Raw genomic sequence first — 27,879 nt, forward strand, 5'->3', positions numbered from 1 at the left:
AAATAAATAATTATTCATTAGCCCAAATACAGTGTTGTCTGCAATAATCTTAAATAAAAACTCTTCTTTTTTACTTCTTTATATTGAGATTATGCTTTCACAAATGCATGAACAAGCACATGCCATGATGCCAATTATTCTTTAAAATTGATCTTAATACACCCCTTTATAACTTATTATGCTTTTACTACAAAAGCATAATATGCATTTTACATGTGGATTAAAATTCCTGATGGAAATTAGCTTCTCCCTGAGATGATGATGATGATGATGACCTGAATGCGTTTTTGACATAAATTCCAACTACCATAACCAATAAAATGGCCACAATTATGTTCATCAATATCTTAGGCTTCTTAATTATTCCTTTGACCAAACATTGGTCAACATCTTTGTTTCTATCATCATCACTTGATGATCTCAAACTAAGGGTGAAATCTAACACCCTTGTTTTCAACCTTTGAACCATCTTAGCACCTTCTTTCTCATTTACTCTTGGTGCTAATAATGAACTTTCTTCTTTGTTTGACAAGCCTTTAAACTTCACTTTCTTGTCACCATCATCATCACCAACCACTTGGTTATTATTAGATGGTGTTGATTTTTTGCTCTTCTCTTTCTCTTCTTTAATAATTGACTCTTTTTCGCTTTTCGATAAATTTTGTTGATCTGCCTCTCGAGTTGATGCCCTAAGTTCAGGCTCGGACTTCTGAGACCTGAACTTAGGTTTAGTCTCAAACTCATTCTCATTCTTTGATAACTTTTGCTGATCATCTTCTTGTTTTGTTATCATAGGAGGCTCAAGTCGAGCCTCCTGAGTTGGCTGAGGCTGAGACTGAGACTGAGACGGCTCAAGCTTTGCCCTAGACTCTTCTGGAGCGCTTGTAATTGCGTTTGCTTGTTCTTGTGGCTTAGGAGGGGAACCTTGAATCTTGGGAAACTTGACATTGAGCATGCCACGCTCAAACTTGGCAGTGACCTCATTGGTGTCACAATATGAAGGGATGTTGAATTCTTTTGCAAAACGTCGCCATACATTCTGAGTGACTTCTCTTTCACCATTAATCCTTAGGACAGGCTTTGAAGTCACTTGAACTTTCAATTGCTCTCTTCTAAATCCTACACACATATATATTGAAAGTATAAATGAAAAAGCAGAAATGTAACATACATATGTATATAATAGAGAAAGATCTTAATTATATATATATATATCCCCAAATTAAAGAAATATATTTATATAACACTAAGTAGAAATATCTAGGATAACATATATTAAAATTAAATACAACAGAAAACCAATTAGCTAACATGTTTTACAGATAAGTAATGTTGGGGAATTAATTTTTTTTTATTAACATTAGTCAATTTTTTATAATAATTTTATTTATTTTAAATTTTAGATCTTAAATTATAAATTATTAACGCTAAATTTTAAATTATAAAACTAAACTTTAAAACTAATTAATATTAACTTGTTAAAAATTATTTTCTTATATTTTCTCTTTAAATATTTGAAGTTCAATGGACCCTTGCATGATATTAAATGGAGATGTTAAAGTTTATGGGTAGGTTGCATGCAAATATTGGGTAAAAAAAAAAATTGTAATTAAAAAATATAATAATACTGATAATGGATTGGGGACAAAATTAAAAGAAAAGTTATTAATTACCTGGCAGCATTACAGTGAGGGTAGCAATTGCTTGATCTTCATTCCATTCATAAAATGGTTCAAAATCTTGATAAACACGGTTAGGTGCTGCTGATGATTGTGCCATCTTTTATTTTTTTATAATAATTTTTGCTATTAGATTGTTATGTAATTGTGTTATTAATATCTCTTATGTTGGAGAATGAAATGAAAACTCTAAGAATTGTTGCTTATATACCCATGAATAAATGGATATAATGTAGATTCCTCTGATCCATTTTTTTTTCCAATTATTATTACTTTCTTTTCGTACAATCCTTGCGTGACTTTTTGTATTGGCGATGCTAAAACCTCTGAAATAAAATTGCTTAGCTTTGTTTTCTATTATTCCTCAATGCAAATCTTTTATGGGACAAAGATAAGGATTTTGGCTTTTTATAGTTTCTTTTCTCTTTTGGGCGGTGGAGATGAATTAATTAACAGTAACTCTAAGAATAAAACAAAATAAAAAGGAAAAGTATAGGGAGCCAGCAACTTTTTCAAATTCTGGCCAGCATGTAATCAATAAAGAAAAATGAGTCATTGGATAAAATCTCACACTAATCTCACACTATTGAAATCATCATTAATAACTATTTGATGACTATAAATACCAAAAGTTGCTGGTCCTCTAATACTCCTCATAATAAAAATATTAAATAACATGAATAATAAATATATTAGATATTTAATTTATTAGATGTGCAGATAATTATCTTAATATTAAGATTTAGATAGATAATTTAAGAATGTAATTTGTTTTTATTTTATTGAACTAATTTTAAAATTAATTATTCACAAAAATTATTATTTACCTAATAAAATCCTAAAATAAATTGCATTTCAGAAAGAAATAGTTAGAAGTTATAACTCATCATCTTGATTTTTAAATGGCTCTTCCATGATAGAGAACCCAACTTTCTTTACTTTGAATTTCATCGTATTATCTATGCACTAAAAATTAGTTACTATATTTATATAAAATATATATTAAAATATAAAATATATTAAAAATAAATTTAAAAAATATATATTTATATAAATATATAATAGTTAATTTGATAATTTATTTTTGCTATATATATAATATTTTTATTCCATATATATATAATTTAACTAGTTCTTCCAATGCAATGCTAATATAACAAGGGAAAAAAAAAACTATACAGGGGCCTCTTATTAACACAAATAACATCTTGAATGACATAAGCAAATGGTATCGAAAACAGAGCGATGATAGGGGAGAAAGTAGGTAAAATTTAGGATTAAGTATAATTTTATTCTTTATAATTTAGACTTAAAATTAAATTTGTTTTATCTTTAACTATTTTTTATATATAAAATTGTCTCTAAAATTTAATATAGTTTTAAAATCATCTTTTTAAATAGATTAATTTTTAAATAATAAAAATTTTTTTTTCTCTTTTTTTACTACCTGCACCACCTCTACCAACTATCACTCCATCACTATTTATACCAAAAAACAACCTTCAACAATAACATCAAATAAATCAAAATCAAAACAATAATTCATCACTAAAATTATCATCGCTAACAAGAAACAAGAAAATCATCATCATCGTCAAAACAAACATTAACAAAAAAGAGAGAGAAAAAAAAGAGAGGGAAAAGTCTAGGTGCGTAACGATAACAGATACAGCACTAGTGCTGGTGTTGGAGGCAGAAGAGCCTGTTACCAGTGTGATGATGATTTCGGTCATCTTGCTAGAGATTGCAGCTGTGCTGGCAATGGCGGTAGTGGCGGCAGCGGTACATGCTACAGTTGCGGCGGAAGAGGAGCAAACGGCTGGGGCTACTTTAAGTGCAGCGAGTTCGGCCACATGGTGAGGGATTGCAGTGGAGGCGGTGGCGGCGGTGGCAGTGAGTTTGGGCACATGGCTAGGGACTGCAGCGGAAGTGGCGGTAATAGCGGTGATTGCTATAGCTGTGGTGAGGTTGGTCACTTGGCCAGGGATTGTAATAGAAAAGGTGGTTCGGTGCTGGTGGAAACGGTGGAAAGAGCACGTGCTTCAATTGTGGGAAGTCTGGGCATTTTTTTACTTTGCAGAGGGTTTCGACGGTGAAGGAGAGGGAGGAGGGAGAGCCAGGTAGGAGGGAAAGGGCTGGGTGCTGTTTTTGCTTCTGATGAAGAAGAAAAAGAGATGATGCGATGAAGAAGAGAAGGGTATTTTGGTTCAAAAGACGATTTTAAAATTACGTTGAACTTTAGGAATGATTTTGTATGAAAAAAAAGGTTAAGGACGAAAAAAGTGTTCTGCCTATACTATAGAGATCAAAATCGTATTTAACCCTAACATCTATGTTTAACCTACGAGCTATATACAATAATGTTATTAGTTTAAGTTTGCTATTTTACATTTGAGTGATTATTCAAATTAGTTCTAAAAGATTTTAAAAGCAAATATTATAGTCTTTAAAATAAATTAATATATAAATCAATTTTTAACTTTTTTTTTTGCAGAGATAATAGTATTATGTATATTTTTTAGCATAACTCACTAACAAAAAATATTGAGTTAACAGATAAACTTACACATATAACACTTAAATATTCGTGTGTGAGAGAAATATAAAACAGTCCCTGGCATAACTTACTAGCCACTAGACTATCGCCACTATTTCTACATTCTTTCCTCCGTTTTCTATTCTTCCCTCTTTTTCTTCCTTTCCTCTCATTTTTCTTCCACAATTAGACCCGATCACCGCCATCGCCTCACTCCCCCTCACCATCCACCCTTTCTATTGTGAAATTTTATATCTGCCATCGTTATCATTGCAACTCTTTCATCGCACAAAAAAGAAACATCTCCTCTGTTGCCCTCCTCTGTCACTCAACAACAACTCATTTGCTATTTCATGTTCTGTCTTTTGTCGCCTCCGTCCCCAGTCGTGTCACTGCCACCCTTTTCTTTTCTCTCCTCCTTCCTCTCTCAATAATCTTTCCCTCTTCCTCCTTCACTCTTTCAATTCATTTTTCATCATTTTTTGATTGAATTAATAATGCCTGATCCAACCCGAAGTGAACATTGTCGTCGCGCGCTTGAGGAGAATCGTCACAGGCAAAATCATCACGTTAAAAGCAAAATCAACGTCGTCTTCGTCGCGAGAATCAAACAAAACGAATTAAAAATAAGAGAAAGAGGAAAACCTATTCCTGAAGGGTTTGGGCAAGGGTGAGGCCAGCATCGACCTAGCTGAGATTGGTGAAAGGGATTCTCGAAAGTTGCCGAGAAGCAGATCCAATTTATTTCCCTTCATTGTCTTTGCCATTGTCATCGTCTTCTTCTGCTTCTGCTTCTTCCTCCTATTCTTCATCCACTTGTTCCGCCGTGTGTTCGTCCACGCCGTTGTTGAAATTGGAGCAATCCTCCTCTTCGCTGTGACTGTTTGATTTTTCACTGACAATTGTGAGTTTGGCAGTGACGCTGCCGTTGATGTTGGTGGCGATATCCCATGGATTTTAACATAACCCTTAATGATGAAGAACAAGACCTTCAATATGAGAAGACACCATATGATGTCGTTTTGTGATTACAGGTCAGAGATTGTTTTTTCTTTTTCGCACACGTGAAAATACTTAATTGCCACATATGCGAGTTTACCTTTCAACACAGCATTTTTCGTTAACAAATCATGTAAAAAAATAGACGAAAAACTGTTATATTTGACGGAAAAAATATTAAAAATTAATCTGTATATTAATTTTTTTAGAAACTAAAATATACATTTTTTAAATATTTGGAGACTGATTTTTTATATTAGATAATTATTTTTTACATTTTATTGTGGTATCCTAAAAATATCCTCTAAAAAAAATAAAAAATGCAATATTTAAACTCAAAATAAATATGTCCATATATATATAATGGTTGAAAAGGATTACAAAAATATTTAACCTAGAGAGAGCACAGAAATTAAATAAAGAAATAAAAAAGACAAACATATAAATCAAACCATATATTGTATGTATGTACTAAAAAAGAAATGATAGAAATTTTCGCCCGAATCAATATTTAACAACTTATCTGATTTATTCCAACCCCTTTTACTCCTTTATATTACATAAGACATGCATCTAATTTACGTAGGCATACCTATTGACACAAATTTTGAGTTTAATTTTGATATACTAATTCTATAAAATATTTTATATAGTCGTATAATTACATTTATTTTTTTGAATGATTATTCACATAGTTAATATAAAAAATAGTTATTTTTATTAATATGACGTTACATAATTAAATACACATGTAAAACAATTTTATACTAATAATATATTAAAATTGAATTCAATATATAAATAAATAGTTAGTTGTATATATATAAATATATATTTGTGTGAAATATATAATAATTAAAATGTATAAATACCTATTATGTCAATTAGACACTTATGTAAACATTGATCACAGTGTCTAAACAAACAAGAAAATTAATAATTAATAATAGGTGAAAACTCAGGTGAAGTCGACTTCACATGAAGTTGATACCTGAGAGCCGTTAGATAAAAATTTAGTCAAATCAGTCAAATCATCTAACAGCTCTCAGTATCAACTTCATGTGAAGTCGACTGTACCTGAGTTTCCACCTTAATAATAACTAATAACTCTTGGTTTATTTATGGCCTTTCTCCACCAAAATATGAGTTGATAACATTGTTAACGTAGAGCACAAGTAACATCACTAGAAAGATTACACCCAAATTCGTCCTTGTCTTATGCTTCTTCAAATCTTCAACCGAACGATAAACACCATTTCCATGCTCCTGTGATTTCTCTGAAACCGTACTTAGCCTTTCACCAATAACTTCTCCAGTTACTCCCTTCATTTCCATAACCCTAGACGGCATTGTTGCTTCTTGCCTTCTCTCATTGTTGCCAACTTTTCTTGCATTATTATTATTATTAGTTTTTTCTTCTTCTTTTTGTCCCTTCTCCTTCTCCTTCTCCTTCTTCAATGATGGTAGAGGGGGCGCTTGTGCCTGTATTGGTGCCGATGCAGACGCAGGTGCAGGCGCCTCCTCATCCATTACTCTTTGTTTTTCTTGATCTTGATAAGGAGCAATTGGTGCCTCAGGCTTCGATTGTAACTGTGGTTGTGGTTGTTGCTGAGGCCCTGCTACTGCTGGAGGTGCAGGTGTAGGGTTTGGCGCAGTCGCCGGCGCCTCAGGCTTCGACTGTGGTTGTTGCTGAGGCCCTGTTTCTGTTGTAGGTGCAGGTTTTACACGCAAGATTATTGGCTTAATTTGTAGTGGTTCCTTGTCCATTACTCTTTCCTTCATCACATACTCATAATCAGGAACTTTATATTCAAAGTGTATTATTTGTTGCTGAGGGTTCGGTGTTGGCGGCGGTTGTTGTGATGGTTTGACGGAAGTAGTGATAACTCTGGGAAGCTTGACATAAAGGATGTCATTTAAAAACTTGGTGTTGATGGATTTAGTGTCAGTATCTGAAGGAATTGCAAGCTCTTTCTCAAACCTACGAATTTTAATGACTTCACCGATCTTTCTTTCACCACTCAATCTTAGCAGACCATTTGAGGTTATTTCCACCCTCGATTGCTCCTTTTTGAATCCTTCAATATCAACAATGCAAACCAATAAGTAAATAAAGACGGAAGCAGTTTTTTTTTTTTGGCAATATATATATGCAATCAACACTAGGGAACATTTAATTGGTTAAAAACATGAACAATCAACTGCATAATTGAGTATGGAAAAGTATATGGAACTAAGAGGTGGTCAGCCAAAAAGTAAATAACTTAACTAATTTATAATTATATTTAATTAATTTTATTTATTTTTAATTTATAATATTTGATATTAATTGCTTCTCACCCCAAATTAAAATTTTGAATAATACGTTGGAGAAATAGGAGCGAGGATCACGGAACTCTGCTTCCAATAACAATCCCGATTTTTAGTATATAAAAAATTTTGTAACATATATAAAAGAACATTCATTTAGTATGAAAAAGAAACATTCTAATATTTAATAGAAAAAATATTCTAATGCTTAGCATAAGCATCGTCCACATAAAAATTTTGAATTCAGCCAGAGGTATTTAGCTAATTTTTCACGGGTACCTTCTTGATCCCTAACATTATTGATTGAGTATTTAGTAACTGTCTTTGAAAGCAATGCCAAAGGTCTTTCAGATAATTTTTAGTAATTTTGGTCAAATATTTGATTAGCATAAATATCAAATTATTTTTAATAAATAAATTTTATTAATTTGGTCATGTAATATTATTAAAGGTCATATTCTCAGTGCCACATACATGTATGTCTGTTTAGATTAAATTATGTTATTTATAGTTACTAAATCAGTTATTTATATATAATAGTATAGAAATATAAATATATATTAAAAATAAATTAAATAATATATATTTATATACAAATATATAAATACTAATTTAATAACCAGTTTTTAATGTGTGTATATTATTTTTTGTATTTGATTTAATTAGTGTATGTTTAAGCCATTTTTCGTTTAAAAGAAATTGTCTTTTCGGCCTCAATGCATTTTTAATTATATTATCTAAAATTATCTCTTATTTTTCAATATTTTTACTTTGTATTTAAATTAATATCAGCCAACTCTATTTTTTCTATTAAATATGTTAATTCCCTAATATTCTCATTTTTTTTCCAAGTTTAAATTGTGAATCCAAAAGGCTAATAATAAATTAAATAAACATGGAGATTAAGTTAGGGTCCAACTACATGAGCGAATAAGCTCTTTCTCACACTTATCCAAAAAAAAAAATAATAATAATAATTCAAAAGATAAAAGATATTTTATATTTATAAAAAAAAAGTTTACGTATTATATCTCTTAGAGATGTGAAACTTATAATAATAAAAAATATAAATATTAACGTAAATAATTTAAAATATTTTATATAAGAGTTAGTGCTTAAGTATATTGAGAGGCTAATATTTTACAATGTTTTTTTTCCCATTGCAATCCAATCAAGGAAGAAATCTAAAACATTGTGTTGTATATAATATGAAATTAATAACAAGAAATTAAGGGCATATATATATAATAATATAAAACAAAAGAATTTGAACCTGGAAGAAAAACAGCAAGTGTGTCACTTATTCCTTTTTCATCATCCCAAATCCAATCAAAGGATGGTTCAAATTCTTGGTATTCTAGCCGTGCATTTCCTTGTTTCAAGTTTTTTCCATCCCAATTCCAATCAATTGATGAATTCATAGACATTTTCGCCCTTGATTTGGTTTCTCTCTTCTTTTTTATTATTTTTTCTTTCTGCTTTTGTTCTAAGATTAGGAATTTTAGTTTGAGAATGAAAATAAATATGTGGTTATGTCACTTTTGTAGACACCGGTGAAAATATGTTTTCTTCGAATTCAGTTCTTCTTTTTCTTGCAAGATTGTTTTAGTTTAAGGGGTTTTCTTCTGTGCAAGAGGAAAAAGAAAAGGTTCTAAAGTATACTTTAATATTAAGCTATATTTTATTCTTTTCTTTATGAACAATATGTTAGGAGCAATGCTATGATGTTAAGAGAAAAAAAAAAAAAAAACCCAAATATACTAATATAGTATATGTATTGACTAAAATTGTTGGTCAATATAAACAAAAATATCTACTCCCTAAACTTTTCTTCAATATTAATATGGGCTTAGCTTCCGAATGGATAAAGTATATTTTTTATTTTTAAAGTTTATTAAAAAATTTAAAAATATTTTTAAGTTTTTTTTTAATTTTATTTTAAATTTTTTAATTTATATTAAATATATTTTTAAAGGTTAATTTTTTAAAAAATTTAAAATTAATTTAACAATAATTAAAAAAAATTTTTAACATAAATAAATTTGATATAGTTATTATACATTATTATTATATTAGTCTTAAACTTTTTAAAAATTTAATTGTTAGAGTATATTTAATGTAAATAAAAAAATTTTAAAATAAAATAAAATTTAAGAATATTTTTAAAATTTTTTAACAAAATATATAGTTTTTATAATCATTCATTATTTGGGCAGTGATATATATTGATGATAGTGGTTATTTATTTGGTTTTGTACAGGATTTTTATTATATAGATGGTACAAATTTTTTAAAACTATTCTAAAGATCAGTGATAAGTGTCTTTTGAAATTTAATTTCTTATTTAATTAATAGATATAATAATGGGTCAATAATTATAAAAAAATGGTTTTACAAAAAGAAAAAAAAATATGAAAGTAAAGTACTCTGACACTCATCTCGAGTAGTGTTGCCTTTATTTAGTATTTGTACGTGTTATTTTTTTTTATTATTTTGTAATTGTTTTTAAACTTTTCATAATATTTTTTTTAATTAGTGAAGATGTGAGGCTCGTATCCTTATAAAACGTTTAATATGAACTCAAGTTCTCATTAACTAGAAAAAGTTAATTATTAATAAATTTAAAAATAATTAAAAATAAAACAAATAAAAGAATAATACTTACAAGTATATATTAAAGATACACATCCAAGGTAAGTGTTATAATACTGCATTTTCTTTCCTTTTTTTTATAGACCTATTTTTTATCACCACTATATCTTAAAAAAATTTCAAAACATTTTAAATAGAACTTAGATCACAACAGATTAATTTTCAATCTGGTGAATTTAGGAAGACTTTAGAAAAAAAAAAGATGTATAGGGCCTGGTTTGGTAAAATATTTTAGAATGGTGCTTGTAATTTTAAAAAATAAATTATTTTATTTTATATTTGATAAATAAAAAAATCGTGTATTTGTAGGTTTTATGAATTATAAATGTTTTTTAAAATACTTAATTAAAGAAGATGTGTTTTTTAAAAATAGTTTATATTTATCAAAATTAGAAATTATAATATAATTTCATTTATTAATAAATATTCAAATTTATTATTACATACATTTATGTCTGTTATGATTTTTTAAAATTTTAAAAATTATTTTACTAAATATAATTATTATTATTTGTATTTATTGAAAGCAATTTTTGATTTGATTTTATCATAGATGCTGCAATTTTTAATTTTTTTTAAAAGACAAATTTATTAAATTATTTTTAAAAAAAAAAGCTAAAATTTACCAAATTAAATCTAACTATAATTTAGTATCAACAACAATTATTAATTACTAACATAAATCCCTTTTATTCTCTTATACATATAAGCGGCATAATACATGCATTTGCACACACAAACATACAAATCTTAAGCCATATATAGAATATATATGAACACACTATAAACATATACAATGAAATAAAATAACTTATTATAACTCTTGGATTTTTGGTCCTGCTCCACCAAAAGATGACTTGATAGCATTGTTAACGTAGAGCACAAGCAACACCACCAAAAACATCACCACAACCAAATTTGCTATTTTCTTTTGCTTCTTCAATTCTTCAACCAATCCATAAACAGCATTCCTATACTCCTCTCCTTGCCTTGAAACCGTACTTAACCTTTTCTCTAACCCTAACCCTAATTTGCTTCTTTCGCCTTCATCTTCACTCTTTTCCATTCTTCCATGCATTTCCTTAACACTAGAACTTGTACCTTCATCAATAACACCTCTCTTGTCATCCTTACCACCTTTTCTTGCAATATTATCATCATTATTCTTATTCTCTTCCAATTGTGGTATTGGTGCCGGTGCTAGTGTTGGTGCTGGAACTGGTGCAGGTGCAGATGCTGATGCAGATGCAGATGCTTTGTCTACTACTCTCTGTTTTTGTTGATCTTCATAATGAGAAATTGGTGGCTCGGGTTTTGATTGTGGTTGTGGTTGTTGTTGAGGCCTCACTGCAGGAGGTGTCGTCGGTGCTAGTGCTGGTGCTGGTACTGGTGTTGGTGTTGGTGTTGGTGGTTCATCAATGGAAGTGATGCGTTTGGGAAGCTTAACATAAAGGATTCCATTTTCAAATTTGGCAGAGATGGAACTTGTGTCGGTATCTGAAGGAATTGGTATCTCTTTGTAAAACTTGCGGATTTTGTTGCTATCACCAATCCTTCTTTCACCACTCAACCTTATTAAACGAGTTGAGGTTACTTGCACCCTCAATTGCTCCCTCTTGAATCCTGTATATGTATAAAACCAAATTAGATTTCATAACATTTGTTTTTTATTTGATTAACTCGTAAACAATATTATATATAATCATGTTATGTATATATAAAAAATCAATCACCAAATCATTTGTATAAAATATATATTAAAATAAAAAATATATATTAAAAATAAGTTAAATATCATAAATATTTATACATAAAAATATAATATTTAATTTAATGATTAAATTTTAATATGTACATAATATTTTTTATTATATTATTGTTCGTGTTAAGAAATTCTTCACAGACATTCAATTTTGTATTATTATATTATCAATGTTTCTTTATCTAATTATCTATTAATTCAAAAGTGTTACCATAGCAAACAATTTTTTCACGATGATTTGATTACATATTTATATATAGCAGTTAAATACTAATATTTTTCTTTCAATATTTATTTATTTATTTATTAGATTTCCTCTACTACGGATGGTTCATTTTCCTAATTAATAGTAATGTTTAAATAATACTAAAATTTAATTTGCTCGTATCTAAATTTTTATTTTCATTTAAGAATATATAGCTGATGAGTCATGATGGATACACAAACGAAATTTTCATATAAAATTGCGGCCATTTTCATATGTGTGTGTTTTATAATAAATTTTTGAATTGTAATCCAATCACAACTGAAAAAAAAATATGGAATTATATATATATATATATATATATATATATATATATATATATATATAAATGAACTACTACTAGTTAGTATTACCACCAAAAAAAAAAAACTAATTAATACTATGAGTTTAATTTTGATATATATATTTACATTGTAAAATATTTTATACCAATTGTAACCATTTTTTTGGATGATTATTTACGTGTTCAATATAAGATGTAGTTATTTTTGTTAATATAGCATTTTTGTGATTGAATACACATATAAAACGATTTTACAGACAGTGTATCAAAATTAAAATTTTAATATTATTATGATAATAAGAATAATTAATGGCATAATTAATAATGTAAAAGAAATTAAAAGAAGTTGAACCTGGAAGAGAAACAATGAGCGTGTCACTTTCTTTTTTATGATCCCAATCATAGGGTGGTTCAATATCTTGGTATTCTAGCTGTGCATTTCCTTGATTCATAGCCATTATATTATTTTCGCCCTAATTAGTAATTTGGTTTCTTCTCTCTATTTATTCTTTATAGGACTAGGAACTTTAATTTGTGAATGAAATTATCTGTGGTTCTGTTACGTACTTTTATACACACTGGTGGCTTTGTTTTCTTCGGTTTCAGTTCTTCCTTTTCTTGCAAAGTTTGATTTAGTTCAAGTCTTCAGGAGGTTTTCTTCTATGCAAAACTAAGAAAAAAGATAATTAAATAACATTTTCTTAGCTTGTTCTAAATTATACTTTGCTTTTATTTATTTATTTATTTATTTTGGACTTGTTAAAAGTATACTTTACTTGAATGCTAGGGTAGGCAATATATATTTGGTTCGTTCTTTATGATGCACTTGCAGAAAACGTGTGTAATAGTATAAAGATTTATAATTATTTGGGCAAAGATATTGATGATAAAGGTTCTTTAATTTATTTGTGAAGGTTTTGTTGTTATTCTTCTCCAAACACTAAGATATTCTTTCATAATGTATGTGGGCATCATTTTTAGGTCTTATTATAACTCATGAATGTATGAGATGAGTTTTAAAGCAATATTCCACTACTTCATCAGGGTGTTGGAATATATTTTTTAATTAAAAAAATAATATTATGATGATGTATGAGAATTGAATTGAATTTCAATTATAGGAACTAAATTGAATTTAATTATGTTATCATCAGTTGAATTCTTAAGTTTGATATAAATTAGTAAGTTAAATTATATAATTAAAAATAATTCCATAATTAAAAATGTGTTTGGTAATACACCGGATAATTTTCTTTTGACTATTTTACATTTTATTAATAAAATATGAAGAAGGGAAAGATACATAAGATCCGATGATAAGGACACATTGCTTGAAAAATGACAGGGTAATAATAATAATGACTTATATATTTAAGAAATGAAAAATATAACGAGAATGTGTGATAATATTTGCATTAATTCATTAAAAATAGAAATTTATATACATGATAATTTAATTAAATTTATTAAATTATTTAATATTTTTAATTATTAATTTTATATAAAAATAATTACATATAAATTTTTATCTTAATTTAATGTGAATCTAAATCCGTACATTATTTCAATGTTTATAGTATTTATAGTATTTATATAAATATTATTAAAATTAAAGTTATATTTTTTTATTTTGATAACATTTGTTTAATAATATTTTTTAAAACATAATATTAAATAATAAAAAATATTATTTTAATTTTAATAATATTTTTAAAATACTACAATTATTATAATATAGAATATAGACATACTAAAATGACTTTATAAAATAATGTTGGATATGTAAAGGAAAAATACTAGTACTAGATTTTGCTTTTAATTCCAAATATTTTAGAGTCGCAATACTTGAGCATACATCAATAACTATTAGATTGATAAAATAAATAAATAAACTGATACAGCTAAAATATAAATATATTAATTTTTTTTTGGGCCAATTAACATTATATAGTTAGATAATAATTACACAGAAAAGATAATAAAATTAAAGGACATGATTATATTAGTCAACAATGGGAAGTATATATATCTATCATTAAACACTCTGATTAGTTTTTTTTTTTTTTTTTTTTTCAAGTTATTGAACTTTTATTAAAGAGAGCAGAGAAATTACAGCCCCAAAATAAAAGAATAACGGTCAGTATTCGGACATCAACAAAAGAAACAAAGGGAATACCTCTGATTAGTCTTTTGTTGGTTTATAAATATTTATATTAGAGTAACGTTATATGTCCAATTTTTTTTTATAAATTAAATTTAATCAAGTTACATAATAAGATTTGGATTAATAATATTAGTCATAATTAATTTTTATTATGTTATACTAATTTGATTGTTATGACTTAGTTAACAAAAAGATTTAAATATATAGTATTCTTTATATTAATAGTTACCCGCTTACATATACGTCATTAAAAAAAATGCAATCTTGTTAAACATTTAAGTTGACAACAAAATTTAATTAAGTTGGCCTAAATCCAATAAAAATCACTTTCATCTGTATATATACGCGCTTTACTAACACAAACATATCTTTTTTCATTTTCGCTTTCCTTCTTTTTTTTTTGCGTTCTTCCTTCTTCTTCTTCGCATTCCTCCTTTTTCATCGCCTTCCATCTTCTTTGCGTGTTTAATTTTTTTTAATTGTTGTTTTTTTATTGCTGCTGTTATTATTGCGTTTTTTTCCTTTTTTTTCTTAGTAATTTTGCAGCATTAATTTTATTTTATTTTATTTCTCTTAAGAGAGTGAAACAAAAAGAATTATGAAAAAAATAAAATAATAAAAAAGATGAAAAAGAAGCAGCAAAATATGAGGAGGAGGAAGAGGAAGAGTTTTAAATTATGCAAAATTTATCAGAATAAAAATACACCAAAATTTCTTAACAAATACACATCAATTTCTTAGTTTTTATACCGAAACTTTCCTATAAAAGTACAAAAATATCTTCTTTAATGCTGTATTTTTATTTTTTTTTCCTTTATTTCTTTTTTTTCTTTTAGTTGAATGAATGTAGGTTCATTCTCTTTCTAGTAATTTTGCAGTACTATGCTTTTTTTTTTGTTTGATTTTTTTATTTTTATTCTTGTTAAGAGAGTATAATAAAAAAAAATTTGAGAAGGAAAATAAAAAAGAAAAGAATAAGAAAAAAAAGAAGATGATGATGAAAAAAAAAAGAAGAAGTAGTAGAAGATGAGGAAGAGTTTTGAATTATGCAAAATTTATTAGAATAACAATACATCGAAATTTATTAACAAATACACATAAATTTCATAGTTTTTACGCCGAAACTTTGTTACAGAAGCACAAAAATATCTTTTTTAATACTGTATATTAGAGAAGAAGGTAAAAGAAGAAGAAGAAAAAGAGTTTTGAATTATGTAGAACTTATTTGAATAAAAATACACCGAAATTTCTTAACAAATACATATAAATTTCTTAGTATTTTATACTGAAATGTTGCTACAAAAGCACAAAAATGTCTTTTTTAATGTTTAATTTTTTTCTTTTTTTTTTTATTTCTTTCTTTTAGTTAAATGAATGTAGGTTCATTGTTTTTATTCTTGTAAAGAGAGAAACACAAGAAAAAAAACTTAAGAATGTAAAATAAAAAGGAAAAAATAAATAAGAAAAAAAAAGATAATGATGATAAAGAAGAAGAAGAAACAGTTGCAAGATTACATAAATGCATTTTCGAGATTAGGAATCAAAACCGGATTACAATTTTTCGAGATTACATACACAAATGCATTTTTTACATAACTATAGAAACTGCGACAGGGGTCCCACGGATTCTAAATGAACGTAAACCGCTACACCCCTCTAGCGGTTTACGTTGAGATTCGTATTGGTCAGAAATCACGACAGGAGTCTAGCAGTTTCTTCAATGCTGGGCAAATGTGCATAAACCGCGATAGAGGTGTAGCGGTTTATGCTTTAGTATAAATACGTTAGAGGGAGTCGCGGATTATTCACTTTGCACTATTTTAAAATTTTGAGAGAGAGAGAAAGTAACGTTTTAGAGAGAGGGAGAGAGAAAATTTTGGTGAGAAAGACAAAGTTCTTAAGGTTTAAAGGATTTGGGAATTTGGATTTAGTTGGGTGTGGACCATGGCGAACGAATACAGCCTTTACTGATTCAACGGCGTTGCACACGTTGCTGGCAGTATCAACGAAGAGGTAAATTTGTTTTTTTTTTAGTTATTGAATTTCATATAGCATAAAATGTAGTATTCGGGTGCAGTAGTTAGAAGTTAAGACATAAAATTTAAAGGTAGGATCAAATGTTTAAGTAGAATAGTTCCTCTTGTATTTGAGATATAAGGTTCAAATTGTAAGGTTTGTAGGGTTATTGTTTAAGTATCGTATTTGAAAACTAAGATTTAAAATTTTAGCTTTTAAATATTTAAATTTAAATTTTAATATTATAATTCTAATTGTTTAGTATTTAAAATTTAAAGATTAAATTTTTGAAATAGAACATAATAGTTGTATTTTATATTCTTAAATTTTAAAATTATAAGTTTTGTAGTTTAGTATTTAAAATTTAAAATTTAAATTTTAGAATTATAAGTTTAGAATTTGATTACTTTAAATTAAATATTTGAGTTTTAAATTTAAATTTTATTATTATTTAAATTTAAGATTTGAAAAATAATGGTAACTGAACTATATCTGAAATTTTAGTTAAGATCGGATAGATAGGACATTTGTAATATTTGTTTCTATTTATAATTTATGGTTTAAACTTGTTAGGGATGGAATTTTATTTGGTTTGGTTATTTTTCTCACATGTTACAGCCAAGTAGGTGTATTTATAGTGTCCGGAGACAACAGAACATGCCTTTGCATGACAGGATCATACTCTATTTGGAGAGGGTTGGTTTGTACCACCTGGCCAGGCTCAACACGAGGTGGTTCTGGTTGGATGAGCCCCTAGTCAGCGCATTCATTGAGAGGTGGCATCCTGAGACGCACACCTTTTATATGCCATTCGAGGAGTGCACTATTACGCTACACGATGTTGAATACCAGTTAGGGTTGCCTGTGGATGGTAAAGCTGTATCTGCTGGTGCCTTACAGATTTTGAGAAGCTGATGGATGATGGCAGATCCGCTTGGGAGTGGTTTTATGAATTATTTGGCGAGCTTCCGTCACCGAATAAGGTAAAGCAGTTTACAGTCTACTTCACTTGGTTCCATGAGAGATTTGGTGTGTTGCCGGCCGATGCGACTGAGGATACCGTACGCATATATGAACGTGCGTACATTATGATGCTGCTATTCACTCAATTATTTGATGACAAGAGTGAAAATGGGGTTCATATACGGTGGTTCCCCAGAAGGATTTTTCTCGTGTAATCCTTGACTTCCGAAGGTGGGATCTATGTCCGGTTGCTGGCCAACAGCTTCCAAGTTCAGCGTTGAGAAATGTAGAGGGTATTGTTGTGACCCAAAACTGGATGACCCCTGATGTGTTGGTGGGTTCATTGGAGTATCCTCGTCACTGTCTCCCAAGATGTGAGCTGGCTCATCATCCGAATCATCATCTCGCATTGCATTTTCAACCAGATTTGGTTCACCGTCACCTAAAAGACCGGGAATCAAACCGGATGACCTAGCTATCCTAGCTAGAACAGATGGAGATTTAGCTAACAGACAACCAGGTGCAACGACAGGCATCAAGGTAGAAGCAGCCCCCACCGTTGTCGACTGAGGATTCGGCGCTGATGCCCCGGAACTGTCGATACCATCTTCCAACTTAGCATACAACTCGTGTATTCTCACTTCCAGAAAACTGCGCCGACAATGAAACAAAACATGTATGTCTTCGTTCGACCCTATCATAAATATTTTATACTGCACACCAGTTGACACAACCGCAATCGGAATCTTGTAGAACACCTACTTCACCCACTTGGCCCCACACGACCCTGCCTTTCGTAATATACTCGTCTTTAACTTTGATAAATTATTTGTTGACCGGATAAAAATACTCACCGGTTTTTTATCAGTGAACTTAACACCGTACCTATTACTTTTTTTAATTTTTCCAGAACAATGTACTAGAACCATAAAACTCTCCTCACAATCCATTTGTGAATTTGTGAAAATGATCCTCTACCATCACACCACTTCCTCCTGGTTGATATTTATAGGCCTTTTTTGTGCATGCATAAACTGCTACACCCCTATCACGGTTTATACACATTTGCCCAGCATTGAAGAAATCGCTGGACTCCTGTCACAGTTTCTGGCCATAATAACGAATCTCAACGTAAACTGCTAGAGGGGTGTAACAGTTTACGTGCATTTGGAATCCGTGGGACCCCTGTCGCAATTTCTACAGTTATGTAAAAAATGCATTTGCGTATGCAATCTCGAAAAGTTGTAATCCGGTAAATTTGATTCCCAATTGATTTATTTTGGTCATTTGCCCGCAAATTAATGTACAAGAATAATCGGATACATTGTGTGCTTTTTAGTCGGGTTGAAGATAATATTCTCCTTCACCTTGAAGAAGAAAATGTTGGACTCCTCATTGTTGTGCTGAGTTTTGAATTATGCAAAACTTTATCATAATAAAAATGCATATAAATTTCTTAGTTTTTATACTGAAATTACTTAATGATTGCGACACGCAAACTTAGTTCGAAAACAAGCACACAAACAAGACTAAATCATCAACAAAAAACACAATCAAATTAATTTTAGATCAAATAACATCATTAATATTACAAAAATTCAAAGATAACGATAATAATAACGACGATAACGATAAAAAATATGACAATGACGATATAATGATAATAACGATGATGATGATGATAGCGAAGGAGGAGGAGAACAAAATGAAAAAAAGAAATCAAATAAAAAAGAGAAGAAAAGAGGAGGAGGAGAAGGTAGTGATCATAGTGGTGATGAGATAACTAAAAAAAAAGGAAAAAAAGAAGGAAAAAAATAACAACTAAAATATTAGTAAAAAGAAGAAAAGAAAGAATAAGTGGAGGAGAAGGAAACGAAGAAAGAAAAGACCCGTAATTTAAAAAGACAGTTATAACAACTTGGTTGAACTTAATTAAACATTTTATTTAGATGTAGAGTTTTATTAAAAAAAATATAATAAATATCCTTTCTAACTTCTATTCATAAAGTCAAGTGCTCATTATTATCGTCATTATTACTCGATACCAATATCAAATTAATTATGTTTAAAACTTAAAATATCATATATATGAACATGAAATTAACACTTGCGAAATGATAATTTCACTCTAATTTTTTTATAATATCATTATACATATGATTTTTTTGTATTGCATAAATTTATAAAAGAATTAATATTATCAAATTAAGAGTAAAAATATTCCCTTAACACTTATCTCAAAAGTAATATTTGAAGACTATGGCCATGTGTAAGTGATTGCAAAACCTTCCACCGCTATGCATTCATTCTGATCTTATTTTTCTTGGATTTTAAACTTGTGGGGTCTCTTAGTACAACACTACACTGCCACTTATTTTCTATCCTTGAATCAAAAGTTAGGTGAAGATATTGTTCTTTAAAGAATTGAGAGCAAGTAGGAGCAGAAGAACCTAACATATAAATAACACGTCACAAACAGTTGACAAAGTTATATATAATGTGGCGTGTGGAGATAACATGCACGTTTTCTTTTTATCTTGTTTGAACTTTTAAGAGTGGAGAAACAAAAAAACAAAAGAGTTGAGGAACTTTGGGAAATTATGGAAGTGAACTATGAGACTGAGATATCAACAAAAAGTTTGGTTTTTGCTGTTAATGGCGAGAGGTTTGAGCTCTCCAAAGTTGATCCATCTACCACTTTGCTGGAGTTCTTGCGTTCCCAGACAACCTTCAAGAGTGTCAAGCTCAGTTGTGGTGAAGGTGATGATCATTTTTTTGTGTTTGTAAAGTGATAAAAGCATTTCAGAATTTTCATAGCCTAGCTAGTAGCTGTTTGATAATCTGACTTTTGAAATGTTTAGTTCTCAGTGTTGCAACTTCAAAATTCTCTTCAGTTTAAGTTCATAGTTTGGATAATCTTCTTCCTCTACTTGGATTTTGACTTCTTTTTTGCGAGGTCTTAATGGGCTTGTTGTAGTTGGGATTTCTGAGTGTCTTGAATTTGGGATAAATCTGGAGTCTGTATGTACTGATTCCAGTTATTCCTCAATTGTATATTTGTGTAATTTTCTGGTTCATATGAAAAAGAAGGTAGTTTATATCTAGATGCAATATGTTACTGGAACGGGTATCCAGTACACTACATGTAAATTATTTTACGTAGAAAGTATATTTATGGCTTTTCATAAGCAGATAAATTATGAATTGGTACACGGTATATCACCTAGTCGTTGATTTCATGTAACTATGATTTAGATTTAAGAAAAAGAAAAATCTTATTTGCCTTTATATTTTTAACAAAGGGGAGCCTGGACCTGGAGCATTAGTCTCCGTGTGATGTTAGGGTGTGTGTGGTCAGAGGCGGATTTAGGCGCATGGCCATGCCCCTAAATTTTCAAAACTTAAAACTAAATTTTCAAAACTTAAAATATATTTAATATAATGTTTAAAAATTTTAATAATATACTTTCTAGTTGAATGATTAAAGGAAACATTTTGTGTTTTAAAGCATAGGTTCAAATCCTATATCATGCATTTTAAATTTATTTTCTTTTATTCTTTTATTTTTTTTCTTTATAATTCTTCTATCTATTATTATATAAAAACACTTTAGTTTTTATAATAATTTCTAATTGAATGTAATAAGAAAATATATACATAAAAATAAATTAAATTAAATTTTATTTTTTATAATATTAAAATCAAAATATATTAAGTGAATTATTTATTAATATGAATATATCTTATATATTATATTTATTAATTTATTTTAAATACACATATTAAAAGTATTAGAGAAACAAATTTATATTATATCTTTTATAATAAGAATAAAAATTAGAATTTTATAAAAAAAAAACTTTGATATAAATAATTTTTTTATTAAAATTTTTAGTTTTAATATGGCATTTTTAATTTTTCTTTTTATTTCGACCCCTCTTTATAAGATTTCTGGATCCGTCACTGTGTGTAGTTGGGAGAATTATAAATAATTCTTAAGAATTTTAAGATGAAAATATCATATTTCCATATTTGGTTCAAAGTTTGAAAAGGTATTCTCAAACAAGTTTGATTCCAAACCATCATTTCAATTCTCACCTTTTCTTTGAGTATATTTAATTCTCATGGAATGAAATATGAGTAACAAGTAATACTTGAATCACCCCCTTAAGGTCACTTATTCAACTCGTGGTAATGCAATTATTAGCTTAAACTGTCTATAGTAGGCCCTTTAAGTGCTATCCTTCCCTGATTCTGATCCTGCTTTAACGCAGAATATTTGTGCACCAGGCTTACCTTTTATTTCTAACATTTTCATTATTAGTAATCCACAAAAGGCTTCTTTTCAACTTGTTACTTACATACATGGATATGGTTGGTTTCCAGGTGGTTGTGGAGCTTGTGTGGTTCTAATATCCAAATATGATCCTGTTCTTGACAGAGTTGAGGATTTTACAGCAAGTTCATGTCTCACACTACTTTGCAGCATTCATGGATGTTCAATTACAACAAGTGAAGGCATTGGAAATAGCAAAAATGGATTCCACCCAATTCAGGAAAGAATTGCAGGATTTCATGCCACACAATGCGGCTTTTGTACTCCGGGAATGTGCGTTTCACTCTTTGGAACTCTTGTCAATGCTGAAAAGACCAATCGTCCGGATCCGCCTTCCGGATTCTCCAAACTGACAGCAGCAGAGGCAGAAGAGGCTATTGCAGGTAACCTCTGCCGCTGTACCGGTTACCGGCCAATTGCAGATGCCTGCAAAAGCTTTGCAGCCAATGTTGATATAGAAGATTTAGGCTTCAACTCTTTCTGGAGAAAAGGAGAGAACAAGGACTTAATGCTTAGTAGTTTACCTCAATATGGCAAGAACCATAACAATGTTAGATTTCCTCTGTTTTTGAAGGAAATCAAGAATGATGTGATCTTGTCTTCAGATGAAGGTAGCTGCTGGCACAGTCCTACTAGTCTGAAGGAGCTTCAGAGCTTGTTGAAATTAAACCGAGCCAACGGCACTCGGATCAAGCTTGTTGTTAGCAATACCGGTATGGGATACTACAAGGAAAGTGATGGCTATGACAAGTATATTGATCTAAGAGGCATCTCTGAGCTCTCAAAGATAGGAAAGGATCAAACTGGAATTGAAATTGGAGCAGCGGTGCCAATATCTAAAGCTATTGAAGTGCTAAAAGAAGAGAGCAGAAGCGATTTTCTTACAGAGGATTCTGCAATGATTCTTGGAAAGCTTGCTGACCATATGAGTAAAGTCGCCTCCAGATTTATTCGGAACACAGCCAGTGTAGGAGGCAATTTAGTGATGGCTCAAAAGAATAATTTTCCTTCAGACATAGCCACAATTCTTCTTGCTGTGGATTCAATGGTTCAAATAATGACTGGTGCAAAATTTGAGTGGCTTGCATTGGAGGAGTTTTTTGAAAGACCATCACTAAGTTTGGAGAGTGTACTTTTAAGCATCAAAATTCCAAGTTTTGAACTTACTAAAGTTAAATCTGATAATCAAGGAAGTAAATTCCTCTTTGAAACTTACCGAGCTTCGCCTCGACCCCTCGGAAATGCCCTTCCATACTTAAATGCTGCATTCCTGGCTAAGGTGTCCATGTCTAAAGACACTGGCAAAACAACAATTGATGCTTGCAGGCTATCTTTTGGTGCTTATGGGACTAAGCATGCAATCAGAGCAAAAAAAGTTGAGGACTTTTTAGTAGGAAAAGTGCTAAGTGTTCATATTCTACATGAAGCTGTCAACTTGCTGGCATCCATTATTGTACCTGAAGGTGGTACCTTAGATGCAGCTTATCGTTCAAGTTTGGCAGCTGGTTTTCTTTTAAAGTTCTTCAACTTCTTGATAGATGGTCCTTCCAAATTGATAAATGGCTGTACTAGTTTGCCTGTCAATGGATCAATCCAATTAAATGGGAATCAAAACCAGGCTCAATATGATAAAACTCCAATGTTACTTTCATCTGGAAAACAAGTAATTGAAGACAGCAATAAGTATCATCCAGTTGGAGAGCCGATCACGAAATCTGGAGCCGCAATACAAGCTTCAGGTTTGTTTGATGCCTATCAATAATGACTTTTCATATAATTTAATACATGCTTAGTAACAAGTGAACATTAACATATAAATCATACGTAGGTGAGGCTGTCTTTGTAGATGACATACCATCACCACCAAATTGCCTTCATGGAGCATATATCTATAGCACAAAGCCTTTAGCACGGATAACAAGTATAGAACTCAGACCTGAATTACAGAGACATAAGGAAGTGGTGGACATCATTTCAAGTAAAGACATCCCGGATGGTGGTCAAAACCTTGGAGCAAGATCCTTATTTTCTTCTGAACCTTTATTTGCAGAAGAGATAGCTAGATATATTGGCGATCGTCTTGCCTTTGTGGTGAGTTCATATACCCTTTATTGATGGTTTGTAAGTACTTGCCCTTTACTCACCAACTATAGCTTCCTTTTTAGGTTGCAGATACTCAGAAACTCGCTGATACGGCTGCAAACTCTGCTATTGTTGATTATGATGTTGATAATCTTGAGCCACCGATATTAACTGTGGAAGATGCTGTTAAAAGATCTAGCCTTCATGAAGTTCCTCCATTTCTCCGCCCAAAACATGTTGGAGACATATCAAAAGGAATGGCTGAAGCAGATCACAAGATTCTTTCTGCCAAGGTATATGTAACGTGTTTTAATCTTTACCTTTGTTATTTGGTTATCCACCTTGGTTTCTGAAGAGTGATGTTTAAGTTTTCTTTTGAAAAATTAATGTCAAAATACAGATGAATCTTCCATCTCAATACTATTTCTATATGGAGACACATACTGCACTTGCTATACCAGATGAAGACAACTGCATTGCAGTTTACAGTTCAATTCAGTGCCCTCAGTATGCACATGCTACCATAGCCGCATGCTTGGGTGTTCCTGAGAATAATGTTCGTGTTATTACTAGAAGGGTTGGGGGAGGTTTTGGTGGGAAGTCCATGAAATCCATTTGTGTAAGTATTTGTCTGTGCACTGTTCTTTTACACAATGCTTAATTGTTATAATTCTACATCATGTTTTAATATTATTATCTAATTTTCTGTGGTTTGAAGAGTTACTAATGCAACAACTACAAATTGAAGAAGTCACTGCTTTTGCTTTGATTCCAATATAAGTCATGTGTTTTCTGTGTTAAGTGTTTAAATATATTAAGATATGAATTGAATAATATAAAACGATATAAACATAGTTCAAATTGTTACATTCACATCTTGCAGGCTGCTACTTCATGTGCACTTGCAGCACACAAATTGCGTCGCCCCGTCAGGATCTATCTAAATCGTAAGACAGATATGATCATGGCAGGTGGCAGGCATCCCATGAAGATTACTTACAGTGTTGGGTTTAAGAATAATGGGAAGATTACAGCATTAGATATTGAGGTTTTGATGAACGCAGGGTTGTACTTGGATGTAAGTGCAATAATGCCGGCCAGACTCGTTTCTGGGCTTAAAAAGTATGATTGGGGTGCTCTATCTTTCGATATAAAGTTATGCAGAACAAATCATCCTAATAGATGTGCAATGAGAGCCCCTGGGGAGTTGCAGGGATCATTCATTGCAGAAGCTATATTAGAAAATGTTGCAGCTACACTTTCAATTGATGTAGATTCTGTGAGAAGCATAAATCTTCACACACACACGAGTCTCGAGTTATTCTATCTAGAGTCTTTCGGAGAACCTTACGAGTATACATTGCCTTCCTTATGGAACAAGTTATCTGTTTCTGTAAACTATGACCAGCGAGTCGAGATGGTAAAAGAGTTCAACAGAGTCAACACTTGGAAGAAGAGGGGAATATCTCGTCTACCGGTTGTGTTTGAAATGGGCCTAAGACCAACTCCTGGAAAAGTAAGTATTTTCTCGGATGGATCGGTTGTTGTTGAAGTAGGAGGAATTGAATTGGGTCAAGGTCTTTGGACAAAGGTGAAACAGATGGCTGCATTTGGACTTGGTGAGATTCAATGTGAAGGAACCGAAGGCCTATTGGACAAGATTCGAGTGGTACAATCAGATACTGTGAGCTTGATTCAAGGGGGGCTGACTGCTGGTAGCACTACATCGGAATCAAGCTGCGAAGCAGTTAGACTTAGCTGCAATATCTTGGTTGAGAGGTTAAAGCCTCTAAAGGAAAAGTTGCAGAAGGAAATGGGATCAATCAAGTGGGAGACACTTCTTCATCAAGCATACATTCAATCTGTGAACTTATCAGCATCTTCATTTTTTGTACCAACAACTTATTCCAAGAATTACCTAAATTATGGTGCTGCAGTGAGTGAGGTATGTGATTGTGTTTTCAATGATGCATGTCTCAAATAAAAATGGCGTTGTATCATGTTCATTAAGAGTCCACTTCCCTTGAAAGTTAAGCACCTATGTGATCCTGTCATAAAATCCATGTTACTGAACCAAGATATCTTATAATGATAGTAATGCTTCCCTAAATAATGGAAACTATTTCTCAGGTGGAAATAGATCTTCTGACTGGAGAAACTAGATTTTTGCAAACAGATATTATCTATGATTGTGGACAGAGTCTCAACCCTGCTGTGGATTTAGGACAGGTATGCTATTTAATTTGGAGATTTTGTCTTTTTACAAAAAGTTTCCACTTAGAAAAGAGTATAAAATGCTAGGACTCATTCTTAAATACTCCTTATTAAGTCAGAAGTAGTGCACTCTTTGTTAATTAAATAAATCTAATTTCTCTATTTAATATATTTTATATTTTTATATTTGTGATTCAGATTTAGGATTTAGGATTTAGTATTCAGTGTTTAGGGTGTTTTATATTTTGTTTCTCTTTCTTTCTTTTACTTTTATAACAATATAATTTTTAGGAGTGCTACACTCCTTACTTTCTCAGAATCACATTAGCATTCAACTTTCTCTATTCATACTCCATATTCTAAAGGTGAAACATTAGTATTTTCTTAATCATTTTGTTGATCCATGTTGTAGATTGAAGGAGCTTTTGTTCAAGGTTTAGGGTTCTTCATGCTTGAGGAATATGAAACAAATGTTGATGGTATGGTATTAGCAGATGGCACATGGAACTACAAAATCCCTACAATAGACACCATACCTAAACAATTCAATGTTCAAATCCTTAACACGGGCCACCACAAGCGACGCGTGCTCTCTTCAAAGGGTAATAAGATCAAAGATTCATCAATGCACATTAATTTATCCAAATAGATGATTATTCCTAAATTGATGAAGTAAAATTCAGCAATCAACAAAATTTTGAATAACAGAAATGGATAATAATTATACCAGACTGTTAATTAGATTGAGAAAGCTTCGAAATTTGTTGATGCAGCCTCTGGTGAGCCACCATTACTTCTAGCAGCTTCAGTTCACTGTGCCACAAGAGCAGCGGTTAAAGAAGCAAGGAAACAGGTTCTTTCATGGAGCAACAAAGATGGAACGGATTCAAGATTTGAATTGAAGGTTCCTGCAACCATGCCTGTGGTTAAAGAACTCATTGGACTTGACATTGTGGAAACATACTTGAAATGGAAAATGGAAAAGAATTCGAGGATCTCATATTAGAAATGTGTACACCAAAATGCAGCAATAAAAAATTTATTTATACATAAAAAATTAACTAATAAATTATTTATTATATATTAATTTTTTTATATTTTAATTTATATTTTATTATAACAACTAATTTCGTAACTAATTATTAGTGGACACGTAATATAATCAAACACTCAATAAGATTGTAATGCTTTTCGTACATCTCGATGCACCGGTTGAGCTTTACTATAATATATATTCAGTCATTCAGATGTACTGATTATTATGTTGTCAGATAAATAATATTTCAGGTGTAAACCAAATTTTTCAGATCGAACTTGAGTGAATAATAAATGCAAATTAATAAGACTTAATCCTATCAAAATAAAGATAGTTTAGTTTGAGATATCATGTGAAATTGAAAAAAAAGAAAAAAAGTTATCGTAGACCAATTGTTTATAAACCGTTAAACATTGATAACAATTTATTTGTCATACATGAATTTTAACTTTTTAACCATTTATATATATAAAAATAATTAAATAATTTAATATATTTATTTATCATGATGAATATCATTATTTTTTTATTAAAACAAAAATATTGACTACCAACTTTTTTTTATTAGTATTAATTGAGCAA

At 30.3% G+C, this 27,879-nt stretch overlaps 4 protein-coding genes across 4 annotated transcripts; 1 reads left to right on the forward strand and 3 right to left on the reverse strand.

The window, feature by feature from the left end:
• Positions 1–52: 52 nt before the first annotated feature.
• Positions 53–1,856, reverse strand: LOC107608168 (uncharacterized). The gene is made up of 2 exons (XM_016310045.3): positions 1,674–1,856; positions 53–1,119 (listed from the first exon to the last, which is right to left on the reverse strand). The coding sequence occupies exons 1-2, from the start codon at positions 1,777–1,779 to the stop codon at positions 221–223; spliced, it is 1,005 nt and encodes a 334-aa protein (XP_016165531.1). The 5' UTR covers positions 1,780–1,856; the 3' UTR covers positions 53–220.
• Positions 1,857–6,236: 4,380 nt separating this feature from the next.
• Positions 6,237–9,032, reverse strand: LOC110264820 (uncharacterized). The gene is made up of 2 exons (XM_021107135.2): positions 8,798–9,032; positions 6,237–7,292 (listed from the first exon to the last, which is right to left on the reverse strand). The coding sequence occupies exons 1-2, from the start codon at positions 8,949–8,951 to the stop codon at positions 6,334–6,336; spliced, it is 1,113 nt and encodes a 370-aa protein (XP_020962794.1). The 5' UTR covers positions 8,952–9,032; the 3' UTR covers positions 6,237–6,333.
• Positions 9,033–10,822: 1,790 nt separating this feature from the next.
• LOC107608024 (uncharacterized) lies at positions 10,823–13,025 on the reverse strand. Its single transcript, XM_016309915.3, has 2 exons — positions 12,839–13,025; positions 10,823–11,799 (listed from the first exon to the last, which is right to left on the reverse strand). The coding sequence occupies exons 1-2, from the start codon at positions 12,942–12,944 to the stop codon at positions 10,991–10,993; spliced, it is 915 nt and encodes a 304-aa protein (XP_016165401.1). The 5' UTR covers positions 12,945–13,025; the 3' UTR covers positions 10,823–10,990.
• Positions 13,026–20,055: 7,030 nt separating this feature from the next.
• Positions 20,056–27,342, forward strand: LOC107608731 (indole-3-acetaldehyde oxidase). The gene is made up of 9 exons (XM_016310444.3): positions 20,056–20,389; positions 22,016–23,704; positions 23,794–24,056; positions 24,131–24,340; positions 24,448–24,666; positions 24,931–25,992; positions 26,178–26,276; positions 26,674–26,863; positions 27,035–27,342. Exons 1-9 carry the CDS (start codon positions 20,230–20,232, stop codon positions 27,265–27,267), a joined length of 4,125 nt encoding a protein of 1,374 aa, XP_016165930.1. The 5' UTR covers positions 20,056–20,229; the 3' UTR covers positions 27,268–27,342.
• Positions 27,343–27,879: the final 537 nt, after the last annotated feature.

This window comes from Arachis ipaensis, chromosome B7 (genome assembly GCF_059453495.1).
Source record: "Arachis ipaensis isolate K30076 ecotype BB chromosome B7, ASM5945349v1, whole genome shotgun sequence".
Classification (NCBI taxonomy): Eukaryota; Viridiplantae; Streptophyta; class Magnoliopsida; order Fabales; family Fabaceae; genus Arachis; species Arachis ipaensis.

Bases quoted from the DNA above. Each gene is read 5' to 3' on its own strand.
- LOC110264820 (XM_021107135.2), bottom strand. From the start codon at position 8,951: ATGTCTATGAATTCATCAATTGATTGGAATTGGGATGGAAAAAACTTG. The intron at 7,293-8,797 runs GTTCAAATTCTT...TTGATATTGAAG, and splicing joins ACTTGCTGTTTTTCTTCCAG to GATTCAAAAAGGAGCAATCG.
- LOC107608731 (XM_016310444.3), top strand. From the start codon at position 20,230: ATGGAAGTGAACTATGAGACTGAGATATCAACAAAAAGTTTGGTTTTT. The intron at 26,277-26,673 runs GTATGCTATTTA...TCCATGTTGTAG, and splicing joins CTGCTGTGGATTTAGGACAG to ATTGAAGGAGCTTTTGTTCA. The intron at 26,864-27,034 runs GTAATAAGATCA...TTGTTGATGCAG, and splicing joins ACGCGTGCTCTCTTCAAAGG to CCTCTGGTGAGCCACCATTA.
- LOC107608168 (XM_016310045.3), bottom strand. From the start codon at position 1,779: ATGGCACAATCATCAGCAGCACCTAACCGTGTTTATCAAGATTTTGAA. The intron at 1,120-1,673 runs GTAATTAATAAC...ATATGTGTGTAG, and splicing joins CCTCACTGTAATGCTGCCAG to GATTTAGAAGAGAGCAATTG.
- LOC107608024 (XM_016309915.3), bottom strand. From the start codon at position 12,944: ATGGCTATGAATCAAGGAAATGCACAGCTAGAATACCAAGATATTGAA. The intron at 11,800-12,838 runs GTTCAACTTCTT...ATACATATACAG, and splicing joins GCTCATTGTTTCTCTTCCAG to GATTCAAGAGGGAGCAATTG.